Source organism: Oncorhynchus kisutch, linkage group LG5, assembly GCF_002021735.2.
Source record: "Oncorhynchus kisutch isolate 150728-3 linkage group LG5, Okis_V2, whole genome shotgun sequence".
Classification (NCBI taxonomy): domain Eukaryota; kingdom Metazoa; phylum Chordata; class Actinopteri; order Salmoniformes; family Salmonidae; genus Oncorhynchus; species Oncorhynchus kisutch.
In genome coordinates, this window is record NC_034178.2 from 25,712,201 (window position 1) to 25,738,527 (window position 26,327).

General features: G+C 42.7%; 1 protein-coding gene across 2 annotated transcripts; it reads right to left on the reverse strand.

Moving 5' to 3' along the window:
- Window positions 1-370: 370 nt before the first annotated feature.
- On the reverse strand, window positions 371-25,706 carry LOC109890803 (dnaJ homolog subfamily C member 16). Of its 2 annotated transcripts, none has more exons than XM_020482840.2 (16): window positions 25,594-25,706; window positions 24,675-24,892; window positions 20,209-20,275; window positions 19,732-19,874; window positions 19,187-19,365; window positions 18,585-18,769; window positions 15,814-15,918; window positions 15,568-15,726; window positions 15,290-15,420; window positions 10,735-10,912; window positions 10,446-10,628; window positions 9,663-9,739; window positions 3,153-3,233; window positions 1,926-2,015; window positions 1,650-1,820; window positions 371-1,407 (listed from the first exon to the last, which is right to left on the reverse strand). In XM_020482840.2, the coding sequence occupies exons 2-16, from the start codon at window positions 24,851-24,853 to the stop codon at window positions 840-842; spliced, it is 2,496 nt and encodes an 831-aa protein (XP_020338429.1). In that variant the 5' UTR covers window positions 24,854-24,892; window positions 25,594-25,706; the 3' UTR covers window positions 371-839. The 2 variants fall into 2 exon arrangements, with proteins under 2 accessions (XP_020338429.1, XP_031680585.1); XM_031824725.1 differs by lacking the exon at window positions 25,594-25,706 and adding an exon at window positions 25,055-25,446.
- Window positions 25,707-26,327: the final 621 nt, after the last annotated feature.

The window sequence follows — 26,327 nt, forward strand, 5'->3', positions numbered from 1 at the left end:
GTTTCAAACATGTATTCCTTTGAACAGGACCCTAGTTTAAAACTGTACATGAGATTTTTTTTTGCTTCACATCATTTTGTTCAGTACATGGACCCTAACCTACGTAATTCCCCCCCCCCCCCCCCCCCCCAATAATTGAACCAGAGGCAGCTGGTGAGAGGAGCTATCGGAGGAAGGGCTCATTGTGATGGCTGGAATGGAATCAACGGAATGGTACCAAACACATCAAACACAACGTTTGACTCCATTCCATTCCAACCATCACAATGAGCCTGTCCTCCTATAGCTCACCCCCCACCAGCCTCCTCTGAATTGCACATAATATACTCCCCCCCCCCCCCCCCCTTCTTTAAATCCTAAGAGCCGGTGGTTATTGAATAGGGTCCTTGGTGTTTATTTACAACAAAATATCCAAACATACAGTAGTCAGTGCTTTACAGTGCAACACGTCAATTGTCTCAAGCCCTAATTCCAGGTTAACAGCTTCCTATGAAAGACAAATGGCAAGATCAGTGCATTTGAAGCTTCACCTACTACAGTCCCTAAAGCTAAAGTAAAACATGATTGTTGTGATAGGGTAAATGGAGCTTCAGTTTCTTGCCTGGTCCCGGATCAGTTTGTGCCGTCTGGCCAACTCCTATGACCATTGTCACACCTGAAGTTGGCATTCGCAAGAAAGCACAAACAGATCTGGGACAAGGTTAGTATACTTTATAGTGTTATATTAATCTTCTGTATTATTCATTGGCTTTGCATAATGACTACTGGCTACGTTTAAGCTGCAGAAATCTCATTTACACTTCATATGGGTCCGGTCGGGTCCAGTCCAGTGTGGTTCCTCAGTTCTGGGGAGCGGGGCTGGAGCTTGGAGAGGTGGTGTCCAACCCAGGCCAGCCAGGGACACTGTGCCTGGGCAGAGTCCCCTCCATCAGCCTCTCCATCCACAGCCCCAGCCTGTCCAGCTTATGGTGCACCTCCAGACTGGTAGCCCTGGAGGCCCGCCCACCACCCCTCCCACCCCTACCCGACAACCCCCCCTCCTCCCTGGACCTTGAACGTGAGCTCGACTGGGATCGCGACCTTGACCGAGACTTTCTCCTGGAGCCTTCGTCAAATGATGAAGATGATGAGCTTGAGCTCTCTCCGCCAGTGTCCGTGTCCCCAGTGAAGACAGGTCTGAAGAGACAGAAGTACTTCTTGTGTCCATTGAGTGCCAGAACATGGCCTGTGAAGTCTCTGGGACGACCTGAGAATGGAGAGGAGTATTCATCCCCCTCTCCTCCTCCCCCTTCCTCCTCCTCTCCATGGGTCAGGACCCGGGCTGCAGTAGGACAAGACTCCAAGAGAGATGGCATCCACTGGCTGTGTTTGTCTGCATTCAGGAAGGAGAAGTGTAGGGTCTGGGTCCTGAGGGTGGGCATAGAGAGACAGACACAATCAGACAGAGACAGAGTGGGTGTGGCACAAAAATACACTAATCACTAGCGCAAGTGTGGCATAATACAATATAACACAGAATGCATTTAATTTCTGACACAAAATAAAGTGTTGAGGTTATTTTCTAAAGCAGTACATTTGTCTCATTAATTTATATATGACAAAAATGTATATATTTTGCACGAGAGGCTAAGCATTGTGTAGCATCTTACCCGGAGAAGGAGAAAACCTCTTTGGCGTACTTCCTGAGCAGAGCATTCTTGGAAGCGTCAGTGAGGACTAGGACCACGTTGATGTGACCAGGTCTCAGCTTGACCAAGTTACTGATGTAGGTGATGTTTGTCAGCTCCGTCACCTCCACAAAGTCCTTCTTAGGAGGACGACTGGCAGGGTGGGGAGAGAGGAGAGAAGAGGGTGAATACTCGTTATGTTACCGAAGAGAAATATCCTTGCGCATGCATGCACGCATTATTTTACTTTATTGTTACCTGGAAGTATTGGCTCTACCAGGTGAGTCTTCAGTCTTTGGTGGGTTCTTTGGCTTTGGTTTTTGGGGAGGCTTCTCTTCACCCGAGTCACTAGTGACGAAGAAACGGTGAGAGAACAGCTGTATGTCTGTCCGCTATCAGAAGACATATGACTTATCGCTCGACTACTGACACTGACTGAAAAGTCTATGTTTAAGGTTGAGTTAAGTCTCCAAACATACAAATATGCAGCATCAGGTGTTTTCCAAGTATATTTCAGAAAGACAAATGGGATTCTACATGTTTCTATTGTAAATACTGTCTCAACAAATCCTGATAAAATAATATATGTCGGGCTTGTGGAGCCTACAAAGAAGAATTAATGAGTTAAATATTGATTTCCTGGTTCCTCTGAACAGTTGATGTTGAGATGTGTCTGTTACTTGAACTCTGAAGCATTCATTTGAGCTGCAATCTGATGTGCAGTTAACTCTACCGAACTTATCCTCTGCAGCAGAAGTAACTCTGGGTCTTCCATTCCTGTGGCGGTCCTCATGAGATAGTTTCACCATAGATAGAGCATGATGGTTTTTGCGACTGCACTTGAAGAAACTTTCCAAGTTCTTGAAATTTTCCGGATTCACCGACCTTCATGTCTTAAAGTAATGACGGACTGTGGTTTCTCTTTGCTTATTTGACCTGTTCTTGCCATAATATGGACTTGGTCTTTTACCAAATAGGGCTGTCTTCTGTATACCACCCTTACCTTGTCACAACACAACTGATTGGCTGAAACGCATTAAGGAAAGAAATTCCACAAATGAACTTTTAACAAGGCACACCTGTTAATTGAAATGCATTCCAGGTGACTACCTCATGGAGCTGGTTGAGAGAATGCCAAGAGTGTGCAAAGCTGTCCTCAAGGCAAAGGGTGGCTACTTTAAAGAATCTCAAATATATTTTGATTTGATGAACACTTTTTTGGTTACTACATGATTCCATGTGTTATTTCATAGTTTTTATGTCTTCACTATTATTCTACAATGTAGAAAATAGGAATAAAAAAAGAAAAGCCCTGGAATAAGCAGGTGTGTCCAAGCTTTTGACTGGTACTGTATGCGTTAAGTAATTTAGACCATGACTATTTCAAGCTTATTTTTCATGTATATATTTAGGCCAGTTAGCAGTCCTACGGTATGTAAACTAACTTTGATTCCCAGCACCAGAGGCGGAGGCTCCCATGCTCACCTGAAGGCCTGGATGATGACAGTACCAAAGAGGATGAACAGAGCAGAAAAGATGAGAGACAGGATGGGCATCATCTCCCGCCTAGAAGACAAACAACAAGTTTAGATGATAGATTTATAGTATATGATACTTCACTCTCAATTTTGTTCTACCATAAAACACCAACAAAAGGTTTAATAAATTTGTGGCAGAATTGTGTCAATCACCATCTAACCCAGAGGTAGATAAACTTTTTTGGCCCACAACAACCATGTGAAAAAAAACTATAATCAACAGCCAATGTTTACTTATATTTGTTTTGGGCTATGACAGTCAACTGCAAAACATTGCCAGTATTTCTGATTGTCTCCTCAACTCACTCGCTCTCATACTTTTACATGTGCAACTATGATTAGGGCTGTGGAGGTCATAAAAATGTCTCAGCCAGTTACTGTCATGCAAAAGTCTGCCGGTGTCACTGCAATTGACCATTAATTAACATATAAAACGTTTAGCATATCCAAGCCACCACGCATACAAGGTGCATTCAAGCCGCTGAGCTGATGTGCTCCTTTGGAACATCTACATTTAAAAAGCCTCATAAATCAATTTAATATAGTGTACACCATCACAATAAATCCATAATTTATTTTTAGCCAGGTCTTAAGAAACAATATGATATGAAGAACATTTATTTCAGAAGAACAGAAAATGGAGTTGGCCTACTGTATGTTATCTGGCTAAACTCCATGCCATAGGGCTGTATGAATGTTCATTTAGCTAACAAGATACCAGTGCACTCAGAAAGTACTCAGACCTAGACTTTTTCCACATTTTGTTACGTAACAGCCTTATTTTAAAATTGATTACATGTATTTTTTTCCCTCATCAATCTACACAATACCCCATAATGATGAAGCGAAAACGGGTTACATATTTTCTCAAACGTATAAAAATAAAATACTTAAATCACTTATTTACTTAAGTATTCAGACCCTTTGCTATGAGACTCGAAATTGAGCTCAGGTGCATCCAGTTTCTATTGAACATCCTTGAGATGTTTCTACAACTTGATTGGAGTCCACCTGTGGTAAATTAAATTGATTGGACATGATTTGGAAAGGCACAAACTTGTCTATACAAGGTCCCACAGTCGACAGTGCATGTCAGAGCAATAACCAAGCCATGAGGTTGAAGGAATTGTCCATAGAGCTCAGAGACAGGATTGTGTCAGATCTGGCACAGATCTAGGGAAGGGTATCAAAATATTTCTGCAGCATTGCAGGTCCCCTAGAACAGTCTCCATTTTTAAATGGAAAAAGTTTGGAAACACCAAGACTGAGCAATCGGGGGAGAAAGACCTTGGTCAGGGAGGTGACCAAGAACCCCATGGTAAATCTGACAGAGCTATAGAGTTCCTCTGTGGAGAAACTTCCAGAAGGACAACCATCTCTGAAGCACTCCACCAAATCAGGCCTTTATGGTAGTGGCCAGGCAGAATCCATCCCTCAGTAAAAGGCAATTGACAGCCCGCTATTCCTACGGTGAAGCACGGTGGTGGCAGAACCATGCTGTGGGAATGTTTTTCAGCGGCAGGGACTAGTCAGGATCAAGGGAAAGATTAACTGAGAAAAAGTACAGAAAGATCCTCGATGAAAACCTGCTCCAGAGCGCTCAGGATCTCTGAGGCGAAGGTTCACCTAACAGGACAATGACCCTAAGCACACAGCCAAGACAACACAGGATTGGCTTCGGGACAAGTCTCTGGATGTCCTTGAATGGCCCAGTCAGAGCCCGGAACCTGATCAAGCACCTGAAACTAGCTGTGCGACACTTCCCATCCAACCTAACAGAGCTTGAGAGATCTGCAGAGAATGGGAGAAACTCCCCAAATACAGGTGTGCCAAGCTTATAGCGTCATACCCAAAAAGACCCGAGGCTGTGATCACTGCCAATGGTGTTCCAACAAAGTACTGAGTAAAGGGTCTGAATACTTATGTAAATGTGATATTTCAGTTTATTTTTAATACATTTGAAAAAATTACCAAAAAACTATTTGCTTTGTCATTAAGGGATATTGTGTGTAGATTGACAAGGGAAAGAAAACATTATAAATTTTAGATAAAGGCTGTAACGTAACAAAATGTGGGAAAATTGAAAAGTCAAGAGGTCTGAATACTTTTCACTTTCCACTGTATGCCTAAGTCCCGTGCCATTATTTCATATGATTTTTTAATAAGAAGAATATAATAGAAAGGATATTTCCCCCATTCTGGAGCAAGACCGCATATGAAGTGACTATGTTGAGTGTAAAAGTGATCATTTGAAACAGGTCCTGTAAGCTAGATTTAGAGTTATTTGGCAACTTAGTTCTGAACAATGTTCCCTCTAAGCTGCGCACTTGCGCGGACACGCAGGAGCCCCGAGACTGCAGCGCAGCTCCCAGGGACTGCAGAGCAGAGTGCAGAAGAAATATCAGCCCACGGAGAGAAGCACAAGATTGAACTCAACTTTCTAGAGTTTTCCCTGTCAGTTAATATAAATGTTATCGATTGAACGCATTATTAGCCAGTTTCAATGCAGCATACCAAAACAAACTACGTAAGAGATTTTGTTTTTGGCATAAGGCATCGGAGTAGGATTCTATTGCCCACGACTCAGGCCGTCCTCTACACAGACCAGTGTGGCATAACAACATTTTTTTCATAACCAATCCATTTGCCTATATGCAAATAAGCAATAGGCATATATGGATCTGTGTCATTTACTTTGAACTGGACTGTGTTTACAGCGGTGGTTGTGAATAGATGCACTTGTTTTGAGATCAAAGCAAGAGCTAAATGTAGCCATGTGTGCACATTTTGTTCATATCCTTTGCTAGCTAAGAGTTATTAGCCCAGTTATAGAACATTTGTAGTCAGCAATAGGGGAGTGATTGCTTCCTACAAGAACAAAAAAGGTGTAGATTTCTAGACATCTTTGAAAAGCGGGTCAAGTAAAGAGCCTTTTTTTTGTCTTAAAGGGGCAGTGTTGTATTTTGAGACAGGCTTGAATAAGCTAAGTAGCCAATAGGCAGAAGGTAGCATAATTTGTCTGATTCTCTGTAATAATGGTATGGGAATAATAATGCATTTTATTTTGTAAAGTGGTTTCTTGCGTCAAACAACATTTTCAGTCACCTTATCTGAAGTAGATAAATAGGTAAGTGTCAAGTCCTGCGTGTTGTTTTCAAAAGTCTCATAGGCCTACATTGAACACCACACATTGGCTGCTGCTGTAGGCTGAATGATAGTACAGCCATGTTAAAATGTATGGGATGCATTTTCTACACTGTTTTTGATGGTATGCCACTCTGGTAGGCCTACATTGTGATCAAAAAGCCATAGTAGCCTACTTGGCCACTGTTAAAACTAACTTAAAGCAGGTACAGCCTCAGTGTTGACAGTCAACGCATGCTGGAATTTTCACAACGTTAGAGTTTGCACTCAGCATTGGTTGTTTGAGGGAACATTGGTTGCGAATGATACAAACAGAATGTCTTAGACATCAAAACATATATGGGCTGTGTGGTAGCAAAATTACAATATTATGATATCGTTTTAATTCATGGTTGTTTTCATGCAATGGAGTAGCTTTCATAGAACTCTCTTCATTCTGATTGAACTGAGAGGAGACTTTGAAGCTTGGATTGGCAACTGATTAAGTGATGGCTTGGTGATAAACTTTCCAGCCACATTCCATTCTGTGATCAGTGGTGCATGTGAGACATATGTCTCTGGTCGGACTAAGCCTGCGTTCATAGATAAGATGTGTGACCCGAGATAGCCTGAAGGAATAGAACAAACATTTCAGTGTTGGCTCTCATCCTTGCTCATGGGAAACTTCGAGGAGTAAATTAACACCCCTGTGCAGATAAACGACAGGATGAACCCAGAATGGTTTATGGTGCCCAATCTGCATAGGGGGGGTTCAGCCATGATTAAAGCATTTTGAGGTCCCCTATATAAAAAAAGCCCCTGTATACTATATGTCTGATTTTAAGCACTCGGCAACACACACTTCAGAGTGTGGGGTCGCCGGTTTCATTATTGCAATAATTTATATTAAATCAAGATGATTGTTTGAAGAAATGACAAAGTCTCGCTCACTTGATTCGAATATTCCACCACAGCTGCATATGCTATTGATGATTTGAGAAGTCGGGGGGGGGGGGGGCTTGGTTGCTTGCCTCAGGCTGCTCCTCTCATCAAGTGATGATATTTTCACCCGTCAGACTACTCTCAATTGAATTTTGTCTTTACTAATATGTCAAATTAGTCTAGATTTAGAAATGACCCATCAAATTGGCAGGAACAGGGGGAAAAAGACATGTCATCTGTATGCACTCAAATAGCGAATGGAGGCCGCGGGCTTTTCTGACTGTCCGTTTTCCAATGATGCTCGATGGGCTACTTCAGTATATTAGTTGAGCTGTGGATAATATGAGCAGCTGAGAAATAATAGAACATTCATTTCACTCCATGCGTCAACCGCTTTGAGGAGCATGCGCTCGCTGTAAGACAGGTGACATACCGCCCAAACTCCGTATGCCATGGGCTCTCCAACCTTGCTCCTGTAGCTACCCAGTGCTTAATTTGTGAAACCAAGTAAAAATCTGTTTGGGAACATCGATAGTAACATGTTTTGCACAACAAGGCACATTTCACTGTTGACAGACCCTCTGCGCCCTTGAGAAAGGAATAAAAGAGAGGAGTTGGAAACGCATGGCAGTGAAATATTCTGTAGCTACATCTCATGTCAGCCTATTGATTATGAAAATATTACAAAAACTCATTACTAGGCTATTCAGAATCAGATACAAATTCACTACAATTGTAAGCCGCCCTGCATAATCAATGAACCAACAGCATCGACTAGGGCTACACTTTCTAATATGCAGTAGGCTACAGTTGAAGTTGGAAGTTTACATACACTTAGGTTGGATTCATTTCAACCACTCCGCACATTTCTTGTTAACAAACTGTAGTCTTGGCAAGTCGGTTAGAACATCTACTTTGTGCATGACAAGTCATTTTTCCAATAATTGTTTACAGACAGATTATTTCAGTTAATTACAACTCCAGTGGGTCAGAAGTTCACATACACTAAGTTGACTGTGCCTTAAAACAGCTTGGAAAATTCCAGAAAATGATGTCATGGCTTTAGAAGCTTCTGATAGGCTAATTGACATCATTTGAGTCAATTGAAGGTGTATTTGTGGATGTATTTCAAGGTCTACCTTCAAACTCAGTGCCTCTTTGCTTGACATCATGGGAAAATCTAAAGAAATCAGCCAAGACCTCAGAAAACAATTGTAGACCTCGACAAGTCTGGTTCATCCTTGGGAGCAATGTCCAAACGACTGAAGGTACCACGTTCATCTGTACAAACAATAGTACGCAAGTATAAAAGGAAAAAGGGGGAAGCTTGCAAGCCGAAGAACACCATCCCAACTGTGAAGCACAGGGGTGGCAGAATCATGTTGTGGGGGTGCTTTGCTGCAGGAGGGACTGGTGCACTTCTCAAAATAGATGGCATTATTAGAAAGGAAAATTATGTGGAAATAGTGAAGCAACATCTCAAGACATCAGTCAGGAAGTTAAAGCTTGATCGCAAATGGGTCTTCCAAAAGGACAAAGATCCCAAGCATCCTTCCAAAGTTGTGGCAAAATGGCTTAAGGACAACAAAGTCAAGGTATTGGAGTGGCCATCACAAAGCCCTGACCTCAATCCTATAGAAAATGTGTGGGCAGAACTGAAATTACATGTGCGAGCAAGGAGGCCTATAAACCTGACTAAGTTACACCAGCTCTGTTAGGAGGAATGGGCCAAAATTCACCCAACTAATTGTGGGAAGCTTGTGGAAGGCTACCCAAAACGTTTGACCCAAGTTAAACAATTTAACGGCAATGCTACCAAATACTAACTGAGTGTATGTAAACTCCTGACACACTGGGAATGTGATGAAAGAAATAAAAGCTGAAATAAATCTCTCTACTATTATTATGCTAGTGAGGTAGGTTTATTCGAGGTAGGTTTCATCATGTTTTCGAGCACGATTTCTGCTTTTGTGCTGGCGAGTTGCCTCGGCTTCACTTAATGTAGTAGCCACCGAACTAACGGAGGATGGTGGTGTAAGGAAACAGTTCATTTTGCATCAACGTAGCGGACCTAGCCATTCACTGTCAGGATGATACATGTGCCGCCTTCTCCCATGATCTAAGGGTGCTCTCAGTGGTTGAATTATGTATTTTAGATTTGAATCATTTTAAATTTGGATTTCTAAGGTGAACCACATTACAATGACTGAGATACAAAGAGAATATTAAATATATATATATATATATATTTTTAAATTTCATCCGGCTTTTGGACATTTTCCCGTGACCCCATTTTCATATCAGGCAACTGCCGTACGGGGTCACATCCCCTAGTTTTTGGAACCGCTGACCTAACCCAATTGAAAACGGATCAAATACAGAAATATCTTACCAGTTGGAGAAGAGAAGGTCATCATAGATTTGAAGGAAATAATCGTAAGCTGCATTGATCCACTGAATCAGAAACATCTAGAGTTGGGGAAGAAGAGAGAAATTGCAGTTTAGTTCAGGTAGACTGCCGTCATAGTTCAGGTAAGTAGGTGTGTGTGTGTACCAGGTGTGCATGTGTGTGTGACTCACAGGGGTCAGTTCATTGTTTAGTTCAGGTAGTGTAGGATCCTACAATTAACTGCCAAAATAATGGTTAACACTTGAGTAAAAAAAGGTACACAGAATATTGAAAGCAGGTGATTCCACATGTGTGGTTCCTGAGTTAATTAAGCAATTATAACCCATCATGTTTAGGGTCATGTATACAAATTCTGGGCAAACCATTATTTTGGCTACCATGGCTATGCCCCCATAGGATGACAATGCGCCCATCCACAGGGCACAAAGTCACTGAATGGTTTGATGAGCATGAAATTATATAAACCATATGCCATGCCGTCTCAGTCACCAGATCATAACCCAGGTGAACACTTATGGGAGATTCTGGAGGGGCGCCCAAGACAGCGTTTCCTACCTCGATCAACAAAAACACCAAATTATGGAATTGCTCGTGGAATAATGGGTATCGCATCCCAGATACTTGTAGCATCTATGCCAAGGTGCATTGAAACTGTTCTGGCTCGTAGTGGCCCAACATCCTATTTCCTTTATTTTGGCAGTTACCTGTAGCTCAGGTAGGCAGGTGTGTGTGTGTGTGTACCAGGTGTGTGAGTGCGAGACTCACGGGGGACAATTCGTTGTTTAGTTCAGGTAGCGTGGCGTCATAGCTCAGGTAGGAGGGGTCTCTCTGCAGGAGCTCCAGCTGCTCGTGGAGGCGGGTCTTATCATCGTCACTGCCGTTCCATCCACCAATCACAGACCGGTACACAGCCTTACCTCCCGGGCTCCGCCTCTCCAGTATCACCACCTGTCATGGTGCAATCAAACACGAGCGCATAATGTGTGCGTACTGTACGATACACGCCCATTTGTGTGGGTGTGTATTGTAAGCAAAGCATGTGTTTATTACTAACCTGTGCGAACAGTGGGGCCTGGTTGTGGAGCAAGGCCTGACACAGTGGTTGTTGCTGTCTCTGGTAGACATATGTGAAGCGCAGGACGTCTTTAGTGTTGGACGAGGCGAAGGTCAGGAAGGCCTGGTTACCAGGGACAAACCCTGGCTCCTCACCTGTGATCAGCAGCACACAGTACCTGAGAGAGAGAGAGAGAGAGAGAGAGAGAGAAAGAGAAGGGAAGGAAGAAGGTTTACTTTATTTTCCTTAAGGATCAGAAATGTGTCTTTCTGCTTTGTTCCAATAACCACACTAGCATACCACTTAGAACTCAGAATGCATGCAAATACAATACTTAATTCTTAGGATTATCCCAACGCAGACATACAGTATATCCGAGAGTCTTTATTGCAGTCACACTGCAAAGATGATAAGATCTCACAACACGTATAGAAGTGTTGAACATCTCAGGAACCACAAAAAAAGTTACATAGAAATCTTCTGCTATGTGCAGTGCACAGTGAGGCTGCAATAAAACGACCTAAGACAGAGGCGAGCTCTGTCCACATTAGCATACCACTTTGAATTAAGAATACATGCCCAAAACACGAGTTCATTCTAAGTCAGGCCTGGGCAAACGATGGCCCTTGGGCCATATGCGGCCCGCGACCTGATTCAATACAGCCAGTGGAATCCTGCTCAGATCAAAGAATTTGTGATAGTAAAGCTTTGAAAAAAGTATTTGTTATTCAAATTAGAAGCCCAATGAAAACTCGCCTTTGTGTAATGATTTAACTACCATGGCTTGTGGGACATTTATCTTGAAGGCACGTATAAATAACAACTGCACGAGGACCGACAGTGACTGACACACGTAACAGTTACAAATAGTAGCTAGCTAGAAATTGCGCAAAAATGAGCTTTATCAAAGAAAAGGAAAGTAGACAATGAATGTAGGGTGTTCCAGCAAGAGTGGACGTTGAAATATTTATTTATTGAGGTATCAGGGAAAGCTATGTGCTTAGTGTGCAAAGAGAGCATCACGGTCTTGAAAGACTACAACTTGTCCCGACACTTCCAGACAAAGCATGCAGAGAAATATAGGAATGCGTCTTCTGAGCAGACAAGTACATTGAAAGAGTTGCTTTCTTGCGAGAGCTAGCCATGTACTGTCCCACAAAATTGCTAAACATAGCAAGCCATTCTGAGGGTGAATTCATTAAAGAATGTTTAATTGACTCTGCAGCAATACTTTGCCCTGACAAAAAAAGAGCGGTTTGGAGCTCTTGAGAACTTCAAGCAGGTTGAGAACTTCAAGTTCCTTGGTGTCCACATCACCAACAAACAATGATCAAAGACTCCAGCCACCCTAGAAAGACTGTTCTCTCTGCTGCCGCACAGCAAGCGGTACCAGAGCACCAAGTCTAGGTCCAAGAGGCTTCTAAACAGCTTCTACCCCCAAGCCATAAGACTCCTGAGCATCTAATCAAATGGCTATCCTGACTATTTGCATTGCCCTCACCCCCTTTACACCACTGCAACTCTGTTATCATCTATGCATAGTCACTTTAATAACTCTACCTACATGTACATATTACCTCGACTAACCGGTGCCCCTGCACATTGACTCTGTACCGGTACACCCCTGTATATAGTCTCGCTATTGTTATTTTACTGCTGCTCTTTAATGATTTGTTACTTTCATTTCTTATTTGTACTGCATTGTTGGTTAAGAGCTCATAAGTAAGCAGTTCACTGCAAGGTCTACATCTGCTGTATTCGGCACAAGTGACAAATAATATTTTATTTGAACAGCTAAAGGACAAGGTAAAGGATTTGACCTATTTCTCCTTGGCCCTGGACGAGAGCAGTGAGGCACGTGACACGATACTTGATACAGTTGTTGATATTCTTACAATGCATAACCCCAGACTTTGAAATTACAGAGGAGCTTGCTTCAGTGCAGTCAATGAATAGCACAACCACAGGGAAAGATTGATTGGAGGAGGTTAATACGTGTGTAGCAAAGCTGGGACTGAGTTTTGAAAAGTTATCCAGTGTGACCTCTGATGGGTGACAAAACTTGCCAGGAAAAAAAACCCATTGGCCTTTTGAAAAGGATACAAGATCAAGTAGCAGAGCTGAACCCAGACCCGAAACCTATTTTCCTGCATTGCATTATTCATCAGGAGGTGCTCTGTAAATGTGTTCTGAAAATGAGCCATGTGGATACAGTCACTAAAGTGGTAAACTTCATAAGAGCAAAATCTTTAAACTACAGGCAGTTTGTCTCACTGTTGGAAGAGAGTCGGGTCATGCAGATCTCCCCCTACCACGCAAACGAGAGATGGCGGAGTTTGGGGAAGGTGCTTAAAAAGGGTGGGCGACCTGAAGTCGGAGATTTCCTTTCTTTTGCAAAAAGATTTCCCTCAACTGCAAGATCAAGAATGGTTGGCTGATTATGCCTTCACCGTGGACATCATGGCCCTCATGAATGAACGGAATTCCAAACTACAAGGGAAAAGCCTTCTTGCACATCAGATGTACAGCCTTGTCAAAGCCTTCAGGGGAAAATGACTCCTCCTGACCCGCCAAGTAGAAGCCAACAATGGCACCCACCTTCCGACAGACACTACTAGAAGTTGTACATCACTGCTGCGTGCTTTAAACGGTCAGTTTTCCCGTCATTTTGAGGATTTGAAGTATTGGAAAATTACATCCTGTTGGCTTCCCCACACGCACCCACTGGCCTGCAACTTGAGCTTATCGATTTTCAGTCTGATGCAGTGATTGGAGAACTATTCAAAACAATGTCACTGACGAGGTTCTACGCATCTCTCGATGAACAAAACCTTTCAAAGATTAGGAGTCATGCTCAGAACATGTTTGTACTGTTTGGGTCAACCTATGTATGTGAACAGACATCTTCAGTGATGAAATATAACAAGTCAAGGCACAGATCCTCTCTTGCCGACTCTCACCTCTCAGCAATCCTGCGCAAAGCGGCGAAACTATACCTGACTCTACTGCTCTAGTCAATGCTCAGAGACTTTTCCCTCCGTGTAGTTCATTGCATGATTAATAATGAAATACCTTCCAAAAGGAAAATATGGAAGTGGTTTATTTCTGTGCATGTTAAAGTAAAATAAGTGGCATATCTGGACGTGATTTACAGAAGTCAAAAATCATACACGATGTATAATCCTGTTATATGATTCTGGTCCGCAATGGCAAAAATATATTCTGTGGCCCTCCATTCTAAGTGGTACTAGTGTGGATATTAAAGCCCAGTGCAGTCAAAAACGTGATTTTCTTTCTTAAATTTATTAGGTACACTCACCTACCGGGTAGGAACTCTTTTCCTCCAGAACAGCCCAAATTATTTGGGGCGTGGATTCTACATGGGGTGGCGTTCAAATGTTGCTCAATTGTTATCAAGGGACCGAACGTGTGCCACGGAAACATTCCCCACAACATTACACCATTGACACTAGGCTGGATGGGTCCATGGCCTCATGCTGCTTACACCAAATCCAGACTCTGCCATCAGCATTACGCAACCAGGATTTGTCGAACCAGGCAATGTTTTTCCGCTCCTCAATTGACCAGTGTTGGTGATTGCATGTCCACTGGAGACACTTCTTGTTTTTAGCTGATAGGAGTGGAACGCAGTGTAGTTGTCTGCTGCAATAGATGCCGTTCTGCACATCACTGTTTTACTACGCAGTTATTTTCCTGTTTGTGGCCAGCCTGTTAGCTTGCATGATTCTTGCCATTCTCCTTCGACCTCTCATCAAAAAGCTGTTTTCGCCCACAGGACTGTATGTTTATTTATTTTTTGTCGCATCATTCTTGGTAAACCCTGGACACTGTCGTGCGTGAAAAGCCCAGGAGGCGGGCCGTTACTGAGATACTACATCCGGCGTGCCTGGCACTGACGATCATACACACTCAGTCGCTTATGGCACTCCTTTTGCCCATTCTAACATTCAATCGAACAGTAACTGAATGCCTCGATGCCAGTCTGCCTGCTTTATATAGCAAGCCACAGCCATGTGACTCACTGTTTCTAGGAGGGAACCATTTGTGAACAGGGTGGTGTACCAAACAAACTGTATATTTTATGGAATATTGTGAGGTTGGAATATGAAACAGTGAGGTTGGAATAATACTGTGAAATTTGAAAAAAGATGATAATTCCCTTTCAGTGTGAGAGCTGTTTGAAAAGACATCCTAAAGTTTCACCCAGTATTGAAGGGATGGAGTTTTGGGCCAAGCCTGGTGACATCACCAGGCCGTAAGTTAATTAATAGACCAATAAGAAAGAGAGTTCCAAACCTCTCTGCGAATAACAGCTAGTTTTCAGTTTCCCCCTCAGACTACTCCCATATAGTCCTCGCAAGATTATTGGTTGAGAAATTGCGCTTTGCTAAGAAGCTATTCTTGTTCATTTTTGACCAGTTTAATAGAAATCACAATAAGGTACTAAATTGTTATCCAGAAATTATTTGATATGGAGATAGAAACGGCTGCATTGGACCTTTAAGATCAGAGGCTGGATTTAGTTGGTTCTTACTTCCTGCGCCGGTGGAACTGCTTGATGGGGCAGAGCTCATCGAACAGATGCTGGTTGACCAACCGAGGGACACACAGGTACTTGTTGTTGGACACAAACTCCTCCATGATCTGTCTCTTCATCCCTTTAGCCTGGAGGGCGGGGATAGAGAGAGAGCAATGATCAGGTATTCAACTGGCAGTCTTGTGGTTCTGACCCATTCATCTCTGACGCCAAAACAGAATAAGTCATCTAGAGCCAGCGCATGCAACTATTTTAATACTGGTCCATGAGTTTACCTGTATAATATCAGCAGGTTGCTCAGTGTTCTCCTTGAACAGCAGCATTGTGGGAGCATAGCTGTTGATGTTGAACTGATGCAGTAGTCTGGATGTCTCTGTCAGTCCCTGGTCCACGTAACCAAACCGCACATAGTCCTTAAAGGCAAACGCTGTGAGCTGGAGAGAGGGAGAGAGAAGGGTAAGCTGTTGGACTGATGACTAGATAGATAACCATTTTCCACAGACACACTCGGTGTGTGTTACCTTGTAGAGCAGGGGCACTGCAGGCACTTGGTCAAACAGCAACACACTGGGATTGTTCTCAACATGCCAGCTGCCCAGGAAGGACACATAGTTCTTATCTGTTACCTGACAAAGAAAAATAAAACAAGATCAAATGGAACAACTTATGAAGTTCAGGAGAGATTAAAATGCTTTATATATATATATATATATATTCAATCAGTGCATTCGGAAAGTTCAGACCCCTTGACTTTTTCCACATTGTGTAACGTTGCAGCCTTGTTATAAAATGTATTAAATAAATAAAAGTAATTTAAAAATCCTCAATCTACAGACAATACCCCATAACGACAAAGCGAGAAACAAAAGAAAACGTATTCACATAAGTATTCAGACCCTTTGCCAAAGCTAGAAATTGAGCTCAGGTGCATCCTGTTTCCATTCTTGAGATGTTTCTAAAACTTGGATTCCACCTGTGGTAAATTCAATTGATTGGACATGATTTGCAAAGGCACACACCTGTCTATATAAGGTCCCACAGTTGGCAGTCCATGTCATGTTTTTCCAGAGTCAGGGACTGTGAGACTAGTCAGGATTGAGGGGAAGAACAGAGCAAAGTACAAACATCCTTGATGAAAACCTGTTCCAGAACACTCAGAACCTCAGATTGGAGCAAAAATTCACCTTCCAACAGGACAACGACCCTAAGCACACAGCCAAGACAACGCAGGAGTGGCTTCAGGACAAGTCTCTGAATGTCCTTGAGTGGCCCAGCCAGAGCCCGGATTTGAACCCGATCAAACATCTCTGAAGAGACCTGAAAATAGCTGTGCAGCAACGCTCCCATCCAACCTGACAGACCTTGAGAGGATCTGCAGAGAAAATTGGGAGAAACTCCCCAAATACAGGTGTGCCAAGCGTTATACCCAAGAAGACTTGAGGTTGTAATCGCTGCCAAAGGTGCTTAAAAAAAAAGAAAAATGAGTAAAGGGTCTGAATACTTATGTAAATGTGATATTTCAGTTTAAAATGTTTAATACATTTACAAAAATGTCTAAAAACCTGTTTTAACTTTGTCATTATCGCGTATTGTGTGTAGATTGATGAAGGGGAAAAAAGGATTTAATCCATTTTAGAATAAGGCTGTAATGTAACAAATTGTGGAAAAAGTCAAGGGGTCTGAATACTTTGCAAATGCACTGCATTTTATGGCATGCAGTGCAAAAAAGGAAACCTACAATACGTATTACAGATACTGAGTAATTGTAGCAATTATACACAATATATGAGTAAAGTATTCACATATCCCTTTGCATAACTTTGGAATGAAAAGCACCGTAGCTTATTAAAGAGCAACTGTACCACTTTTCAATCTCATATTCATCATCTCCAGTACCAAACCAGTGTCTACATATGTCAAGATGGAGCATATACGTTCAAAAATGTGGGGTCACATAGAAATGTCCTTGTTTTTGAAAGAATATAACATTTTTTTGTCCATTAAAATAACATAAAATTGATCAGAAACACAGTGTAGACATTGTTAATGTTGTAAATGACTACTGTAGCTGGAAACGGCTGGTATATGGAATATCTACATAGGCATACAGAGGCCCATTATCAGCAACCATCACTTCTGTGAAGGCTATTCCATGCGAGAACTTGCCAAGAAACTGAAGATCTCGTACAATGCTGTGTACTACTCCCTTCACAGAACAGCGCAAACTGGCTCTAACCAGAATAGAAAGAGGAGTGGGAGGCCCCGGTGCACAACTGAGCAAGAGGACAAGTACATTAGAGTGACTAATTTGAGAAACGGACACCTCACAAGTCCTCAACTGGCAGCTGCATTAAATAGTACCCGCAAAAACCACCAGTCTCAACGTCAACAGTGAAGAGGCGACTCCGGGATGCTGGCTTTCTATGTACACCTATTCCATTATTTTTTTATTTTTTTTAATCAGCCGTTTCCAGCTACAGTAGTAATTTACAACATTAACAATTTCTACACTGTATTTCTGATCAATTTTATGCTATTTTAAAAATGGACAATTGTTTTTGCTTTTCTTTCAAAAACAACATTTCTTAGTGACCCCAAACTTTTGAACGGTAGTGTATGTGCTTTGTAGAAAAAAACTATGTTAAAAAGTTACTCGATGACATCAAAAGTAACATAAAATGTTTTTATTTTCAAACACTATGAGATTCACAGTGACGTGCTAGAAAAACTCATTGCAGGTTCTGAAAATGCTTATTACCTTACCCTGTGACGTCACAGAGAAGCATTTTTTAGGACCTTATCTTTTAACACAGATCAAAGAAACATACAGTATATGTAGACATTGGTTTGGTGCTGAAGATAATGAGTGAAGTTGAAAAGTGGCGGAGTTGCCCTTTAAAGGTATTATTTTGGACCCGTTTGCCTCGGAGGCAACAGGTCCACTACAAACTGTCTGAGGTGTTTCTGACTATTTATTATAATGGTGCTGATTAACTGAACACGATAGGTGGCAAAAAAACATCGGAAGCCATTAATTTTCAATGGAGGGAAGTGAAATGGGCAGGAGACTGTTGGGCGATCCGAACATGGGCGAGAGTGTGAATAGGGCGGGACCTAATTTGGGGAAAGCTGAATTCTCAGCGATATCGCATCAGGATTGACCAATCAAAGCCTACTATAGCTTCTAGCCTCTACTGGATTGGCTGTTGATACCTAGCATGTTCGCTAGCACCCATTATTATTACTATAAATCATACTGGATACGTTGCAATATTGTTAACAGTAGGCCTACCTTTTCCACCAGCCTCTGAGGCAGCAGGTCTTCTACAAACTGTCGCAGGTGTTCTCTGACCACGGAGTAGTGGAACACGGTCACTCTACCATTGACCACACCCAGGATGGATGGCGTGCGATGGACACCCAGCTGGTTGGCTAGGCGACGCTCGTAACCAATGTCAACAATGCCGATACCCACACCTGAGTGATGGACACCATTCATTAGGTTGTTACATACCAGTGGACAGTAGAGGGAAGCAAAGAGACAGTTGTATTAAACAGATTACAATGTACTGTGTTTTGATTCATTTGAGTCACCACTGACTAATAGGTTTGAGCCCATTTCCCCTGTTGTTCTCTTGTCAATGGTTAGTTTCTCCACCTGTTACAAACCACACATCAGTGAATGAATTTAACAACTTTCAAATCATGATTCGACCCCAACGGATTCTTAGTGAAAGACATGTACTGCATCCCAAATGGCACACTTTTCCTACAGAGTCCACTACTTATGACCATAGCCCTATTGTCCCTGGTCAGAAGTAGTGCAGTATATAGCGAATAAGGTGCCATTTGGGACACAGCCATGGACTTCCTGGAAGTCTGCCGACTTCGTACCCAGTGGCTCTAGCTCCTGTACTGCCTCCCTCCAGACTGGCTCGATGTGAACGCAGGCGAAGCACCACTCGGAGGTGATCTTGATCAGGTAGGGCCGCTTGAAGCTGTCGGGCAGCACCTTACTGTTGAACCCTGCGTGGTCGAGCAGATACTTGCTGTCTGAGAAGTCCCGGCCTGACCTGGGGGAAGAGAAGATTTAGCCACTCTTGGAGGACAATGGAAGTTGATTAAATATGCTTCTTTACTACTAAACCCAATGCGTGTTTTGCATGTAGCCTTCGTCATGGATACCCCAGACAGAAAAATAAAGGAGGCTTTGATACGGTATCTTTCAAAATGGCCTCAGGGACCAATCAATTCAGGGACCCCTCAAAGTGGAAATATATTTACGTTTTGGTCATTCAGCAGATGCTCTTACCCAGACCGACAGTGCAATTAAGGTATGTAAAAACCAGCACATATCACAGTCATTGCAAGGGATACAAGACAACATGATTGGCAAATGAGTTGCAAAAATTGCGTGGTATCTTTTCCTTTGCACTGACCTAGGGAAATTGAAGAATGACTCGTCGAAATAGAAGCTGTTGTGGAAGTGTCGGTTGAAGCCCTGCTGGTGCTGACCCTGCTTGTTCTCCTCCATCTGTCCGTAGCGGTCGTAGTTAGCACGCCGCTCCACATTCCCCAGGATCTGAGGGAGGGATCCAATCAAACTTTGTTATGAACTCCTCTCCTTCTCCTGACTATAGAGTTTAAATAGAGCAGTGTTCTACAATTCAGATCCTTGGAGACCCACAGGGTCAGGATGTGCAGGCTTTTGTACAAGCCCAGCATTTACACAACACTTCAGCACCAGCATAGTCAAGCTCTTGATTAGTTGCGCCAGGTGTTAGATTTGTGCTGTGTTAAAATCTGTAGTGCACACAACCAGTGCATGCCATGTAGCCATGTTAGTTGAATAAACATGAATCTAAACATTTAAGATTTTTGTCTGCATGTGTGTCTGGTAGGTGAAACTAGTATACCTCATAAGATTTAGTGATCTTGATGAACATATCTTCAGCCCCAGGATCATTGTTCTTGTCTGGGTGCCTTGAACACAGAGCAAAGAGACACTTATAGCAGAAGGACACTTAAAAACACCCATATCAGTAGAAATACTGAAATACAATAAGTCATTGTTTTAGTCAAAGTATGCTATTTTTAGGCTTGCAAATCCATGTGAATCCGGTGACTTTTCCTATGATATGACATACATATTATTACATACCATACATCACACTTTTGACTGGTTGTGAAACACCTACTCATTCAAGAGTTTCTTTATTTGACTATTTTCGACATTGTATAATAATAGTGAAGACATCAAAACTATGAAATAACACATATGGAATCATGTAGTAAGCAAAAAAGTGTTCAACTAATTAAAATATTTGAGATTCTTCAAAGTAAAAACACCCCTTTCCTTGATGACAGCTTTGCACACTCGTGGCATTCTCTCAACCAGCTTCATGAGGTAGTCATCTGGAATGCATTTTAATTAACAGGTGTGCCTTGTTAAAAGTTAATTTATGGAATTTATTTCCTTCTTAATGTGTTTGAGCCAATATGTTGTGTTGTGACAAGGTAGGGGTAGTATACAGAAGATAGCCCTATTTGGTAAAATACCAAGTCCATATAACGTCAAGAACAGCTCAAATAAGCAAAGAGAAATGACAGTCCATTACCTTAAGACATGAAGATCAGTCAACCAGGAACACTTCAAGAACATTGAATGTTTTTTTAAGGTGCATTTGCAAAAACCATTAAGCACTGATGAAACTGCCTCTCATGAGGACTGCCACAGGAAAGAAAGGAGTTACCTCTGCTGCAGAGGATAAGTTCATTATAGTTACCAGCCTCAGAAATTACAGCCCAAATAAATGCTTCAGAGTTCAAGTAACAGACACATCTCATCTCAGTTCAGAAGAGACTGCGTGAATCAGGGCTTCATAGTCAAATTGCTGCAAAGAAACCACTGCTAAAGGACACCAATAAGAAGAGACTTGCTTGAGCCAAGAAACAAGAGCAATGGACATTAGACCAGTGGAAATCTCTGCTTTGGTCTGATGTGTCCAAATTTGAGATTTTTGGTTCCTACCGCCATGTCTTTATGAGATGCAGATTAGGTGAACGGATGACTGCCGCATGTGTAGGTCCCACCGTGAAGCATGGAGGAGGTGGTGCGATGGTGATTTTCTGTCAGTGATTTATTTAGAATTCAAGGCACACTTAACCAGCATGGCTACCACAGCATTCTGCAGCGATACGCCATCCCATCTGGTTTGCGCTTAGTGGGATATAATTTGTTTTGTTTTTTCAAGAACACACCAGGCTGTGTAAGGGCTATTTGACCAAGAAGGAAAGTGATGGAGTGCTGCATCAGATGACCTGACCGCCACAAATCACCCGACCTCAACCCAATTGAGATGGTTTGGGGATGAGTTAACCTGCAGAGGTTAGGAAAAGAAGCCAACAAGTGCTCAGCATATGTGGGAACTCCTTCAAGACTGTTGGAAAGCATTCCAGGTGAAGCTGGTTGAGAGAATGCCAAGTGTGCAAAGCTGTCATCAAGGCAAAGGGTGGCGACTTTGAAGAACGTAAAATCTAAAATATATTTAGATTAGTTTAACTGTGTGTTAACTAACCTGTGTTAACTAACCTCCAAACGAGCTTCAATGCCATAACACATTCCTTCCGTGGCCTCCAACTGCTCTTAAACGCATGTAAAACCAAATGCATACTCTTCAACCGTTCGCTGCCTGCACCCGCCCGCCCGACTACCATCACTACTCTGGACGGTTCTGACTTAGAACATGTGGACAACTACAAATACCTAGGTGTCTGGATAGACTGTAAACTCTCCTTCCAGACTCATATTTAACATCTCCAATCCAAAATTAAATCTAGAATTGGCTACCTATTTCGCAAAAAAGCCTCCTTCACTCACGCCGCCAAACATACCCTCGTAAAACAGACTATCCTATCGATCCTCGACTTCGGCGATGTCATTTACAAAATACTCTAAAAATACTCCAATACTCTACTCAGAAAACTGGATAGTCTATCACAGTGCCATCCGTTTTCTCACCAAAGCCCCTTATACCACTCAACACTGCGACCTGTATGCTTTAGTCGGCTGGCCCTCGCTACATATTCGTCGCCAGACCCACTGGCTCCAGGTCATCTATAAATCTATGCTAGGTATAGCTCCGCCTTAACTCAGCCCACTGGTCACAATAACATCACCCACCCGTAGCACGCGCTCCAGCAGGTATATCTCACTGGTCATCCCCAAAGCCAACACCTCTTTGGCCGCCTTTCCTTCCAGTTCTCTGTTGCCAATGACTGGAACGAAAAAAAATCGCTGAAGCTGGAGACATATTTCCCTCACTAACTTTAAACATCAGCTATCTGAGCAGCTAACCGATCGCTGCAGCTGTACATAGCCCATCTGTAAATAGCCCACCCAATTTACCTACCTCATCCCCATATAGTTTTTTTATTTACTTTTCTGCTCTTTTGCACACCAGTATTTCTACTTGCACATCACCATCTGCTCATCTATCACTCGTGTTAATTTGCTAAATTGTAATTACTTCGCTACTATGGCCAATTTATTGCTTTACCTCCTCACGCCATTTGCAAACTTTTTTTTATATTGTGTTATTGACTGTACGCTTGTTTATTCCATGTCTAACTCTGTTGTTGTTTGTGTCGCACTGCTTTGCTTTATCTTGGCCAGGTCGCAGTCGTAAATGAGAACTTGTTCTCAACTAGCCTAAATAAAAGGTGAAATAAAAAAATGTAAAATTACATAAGCATTCAGATCCTTTGCTATGAGACTCGAAATTGAGATTAGGTGCATCCTGTTTCCATTGATGATCCTTAACATGTTTCTACAACTTGACTGGAGTCCACCTGTGGTAAATTCAATTGATTGGACAGGATTTGGAAAGGCACACACCTAAGGTCCCACAGTTGACAGTGCATGTCAGACCAAAAACCAACCCAAGAGGTTGAAGGAATTGTCAGTAGAGCTCCCAGACAGGATTGTGTCAAGGAACAGATCTGTAGAAGGGTACCCAAAAATGTCAGCAGCATTGGAGGTACCCAAGAACACAGTGGCCTACATCATTCTTAAATGGAAGAAGTTTGTAACCACCAATCTCTTCCTAGAGCTGGGTGCCTGGTCAAACTGAGCAATTGGAAGATAAGGGAGGTGACCAAGAACCTGATCGTCACTCTGACAGAGCTCCAGAGTTCCTCTGTGGAAATGGAAGAAACTTCCAGAAGGACAACCATCTCTGCAGCACTCCACCAATTAGGCCTTTATGGTAGAGTGGCCAGACGGTAGCCACTCCTCAGTAAAAGGCAAATGACAGCCCGTTTGGAGTTTTCCAAAAGACACCTAAATGACTCCTAGATTTAACTCTCTGCCTGAATGCCAAGTGTCATGTCTGGAGGAAACCAGGCACCGCTCATCAATATGCCAATACCTTCCCTACGGTGAAGTATGGTGGTGGTAGGATCATGCTGTGGGGATGTTTTTCAGCAGCAGGGACTGGGAGACTAGTCAGGATCGAGGGCAAGATGAACGGTGCAAGTACAGAGACATCCTGGATGAAAACCTGCTCCAGAGCGCTCATGACCTCAGAATGGGGTGAAGGTTCACCTTCCAACAGGACAATGACCCTAAGCACACAGCCAAGACAATGCAGGACAAGTCTCCAACAGTTCTTGAGTGGCCCAGCCAGAGCCCAGACTTGAACCCGATCGAACATCTCTGGAGAGACCCGAAAATAACTGTGCAGCGACGCTCCCCATCCAACCTGGCAGAGCTTGAGAGGATCTGCAGAGAATGGAAGAAACTCCCCAAATACAGGTTTGCCAAACTTGTAGCGTCATACCCAAGAAGACTGAACCCAAGAAGGCAGTAATCGCTGCCAAAGGTGCTTCAACAAAAGTACTGATTAAAGGGTCTGAATACTTATGTAAATGTGATATTTCAAGACAAAGAAATACAGGGCTCTACAGTGCTTCCATTTTGGTCCCATATGTTCCAAAATATTTTGCTGTGCGCCTAGAAAAATTAAGGATTCCAGCTTTATTACCTTCGATATTTTTCATTGTGCTCCTACATTTCTTTGTGTGTGCATACGTTTTTCCAACTTAGGCGCACACACGCTGCTTGTAAAAAAGGTAGGTGTAGAATTGTGCATCTGCCGGCCGAAAGTACTTAGTGGTCCCTATAACACTCTGTGCCGACACAAAGCAAGATAATGGCCCCTACTATGCAGACCGACAATTGGTCTGGTAAGTTCTCCCTACCCAATTGACAGACATTACTAGAGACAAACACACATCCATCCGTAAGAGGCCCCACACGCACACGTTACCCAAACCTATTCATAGTATGATAGACAAAAGTAGCAGGGTGTTTCCAACTCACCATTCTCTGACCAGCCTCTTGTACACCTTCTTGACCTCTGCTTGACCGGCGGTCTTGGTGAGCCCCAGGACTCTGTAGGGGTCAAACTCCTGGGCTGTGTTCACCGTCTCCCCCAGCAGCAGAAGGAGAACGGCCAGCCAGACCATAGAGGCCTGGAGTGGCCTACACAATCCCCCCATCTCCTCTCCTCCCTGTCCCAACGTCTCTAAATCTGCAACCTGAGTCAGGAGGAAGAAATGAAAGTAAAAAGATACATTCATATCATATGAGTTCTGTTGGAACTCTAACTGAAAATATTTGTAATCACTTTCATTTCAATACAGTGGTGCAGTTCTGCGGTGTTGTTAAATGGTTTCAGTTGTGTCGTTGAGACACTTCACCTGCATCAACTCGGTCAATGAGTTTCTCTAATGAGCCACGGAGTGGCACTGAACAACAATCAAAACGTTTTGCTAAGGCTGGCATAAATGACCCCACCTGGCTAGCAGCTAGTACAATCTATCTAGCCAAATTTAGCTAGGTATAATTATTGACATGATCAACATTAGCTACTACAGCTAATATAGCTAGCTGCATTTGGTCGATGCTTTGCTAGATAACGTTAGATTGCTGACAGCTGGCCAAACAAAATACGAGTGTAGCTATTATAACTAGTTAGCTATACACATTACTCTGCTAGCTAACTAAATAAGGCAGAGTGAAAGATAATGAATGTGGCTAGCTAGCTCGCTGGCTATTTCAGCTCTTTGCCCAGCTAGCAGCAAATATTTCATCTGTATTAGCAGTTTTTGCCTTTACTCTGGCTAGCCAACGTTAGAAGGCCAAGTCATGTCTACAGTACCTATTTATCTAGACAGCGATGCAACATGAAAATATATTGCTAAATAGCTACAAAATATGTTGTAAAAAAATACTAAACCTGAATCAGTCACAAAATCAACTTGTCATCATGTCGACTGATATAATTTGATTTTGGATACTAGTTAACGTTTACAGATGCTGCTGCTTCTTCACATTTGTATACAGCGCCACCTACTGTACTGGAGGGTGAGTTCTTGTTCTTCTTCTTTGGGGTTAACGACGGGTGACATCCAATATGTTGCCTGACAGGTGTTGTGCAGAAAATCTTCCTCCTGCCAGAATCCCCCCCCCCCCCCCTTCTAATTTCCTTAATTTTGTGGCTAGAATCAAATACTTATGTGGCACACACATTTGTTCTATAGAACAAACTTCACGTCAGGATAGGCAACCAAAATTAATAATGAATGTATGTGTGTTATATTAAACATAGAGGTACGGGCGACATGAGCGGCATCTTACCGGGGACAGCACGGGGCCGCTGATGGTGGGGTTCGCCCAGGTTATTGATGATTTAACATTATATTTTTCTAAATGTCATAGCACGCTGATAGAAAGAGAAATCTAATACCTCCTCAGCTAGCAATGCTCAGGCATCATCCAATGTCGTTACACAGGAGGCAAATGCTTTGATTGACAACTGCCACAACTATACTGGCCTGACAGACTCTATGACTCTTACAGTGTCAGACGAGGATTTTCCTTTCCAAGAAAGGACTGTTTGAACTGGGCCCAGATGCTGCTGCCAGTAATGATGCTATCGCCACTCTTTCCAGGCTCATCAATACAAGGTCT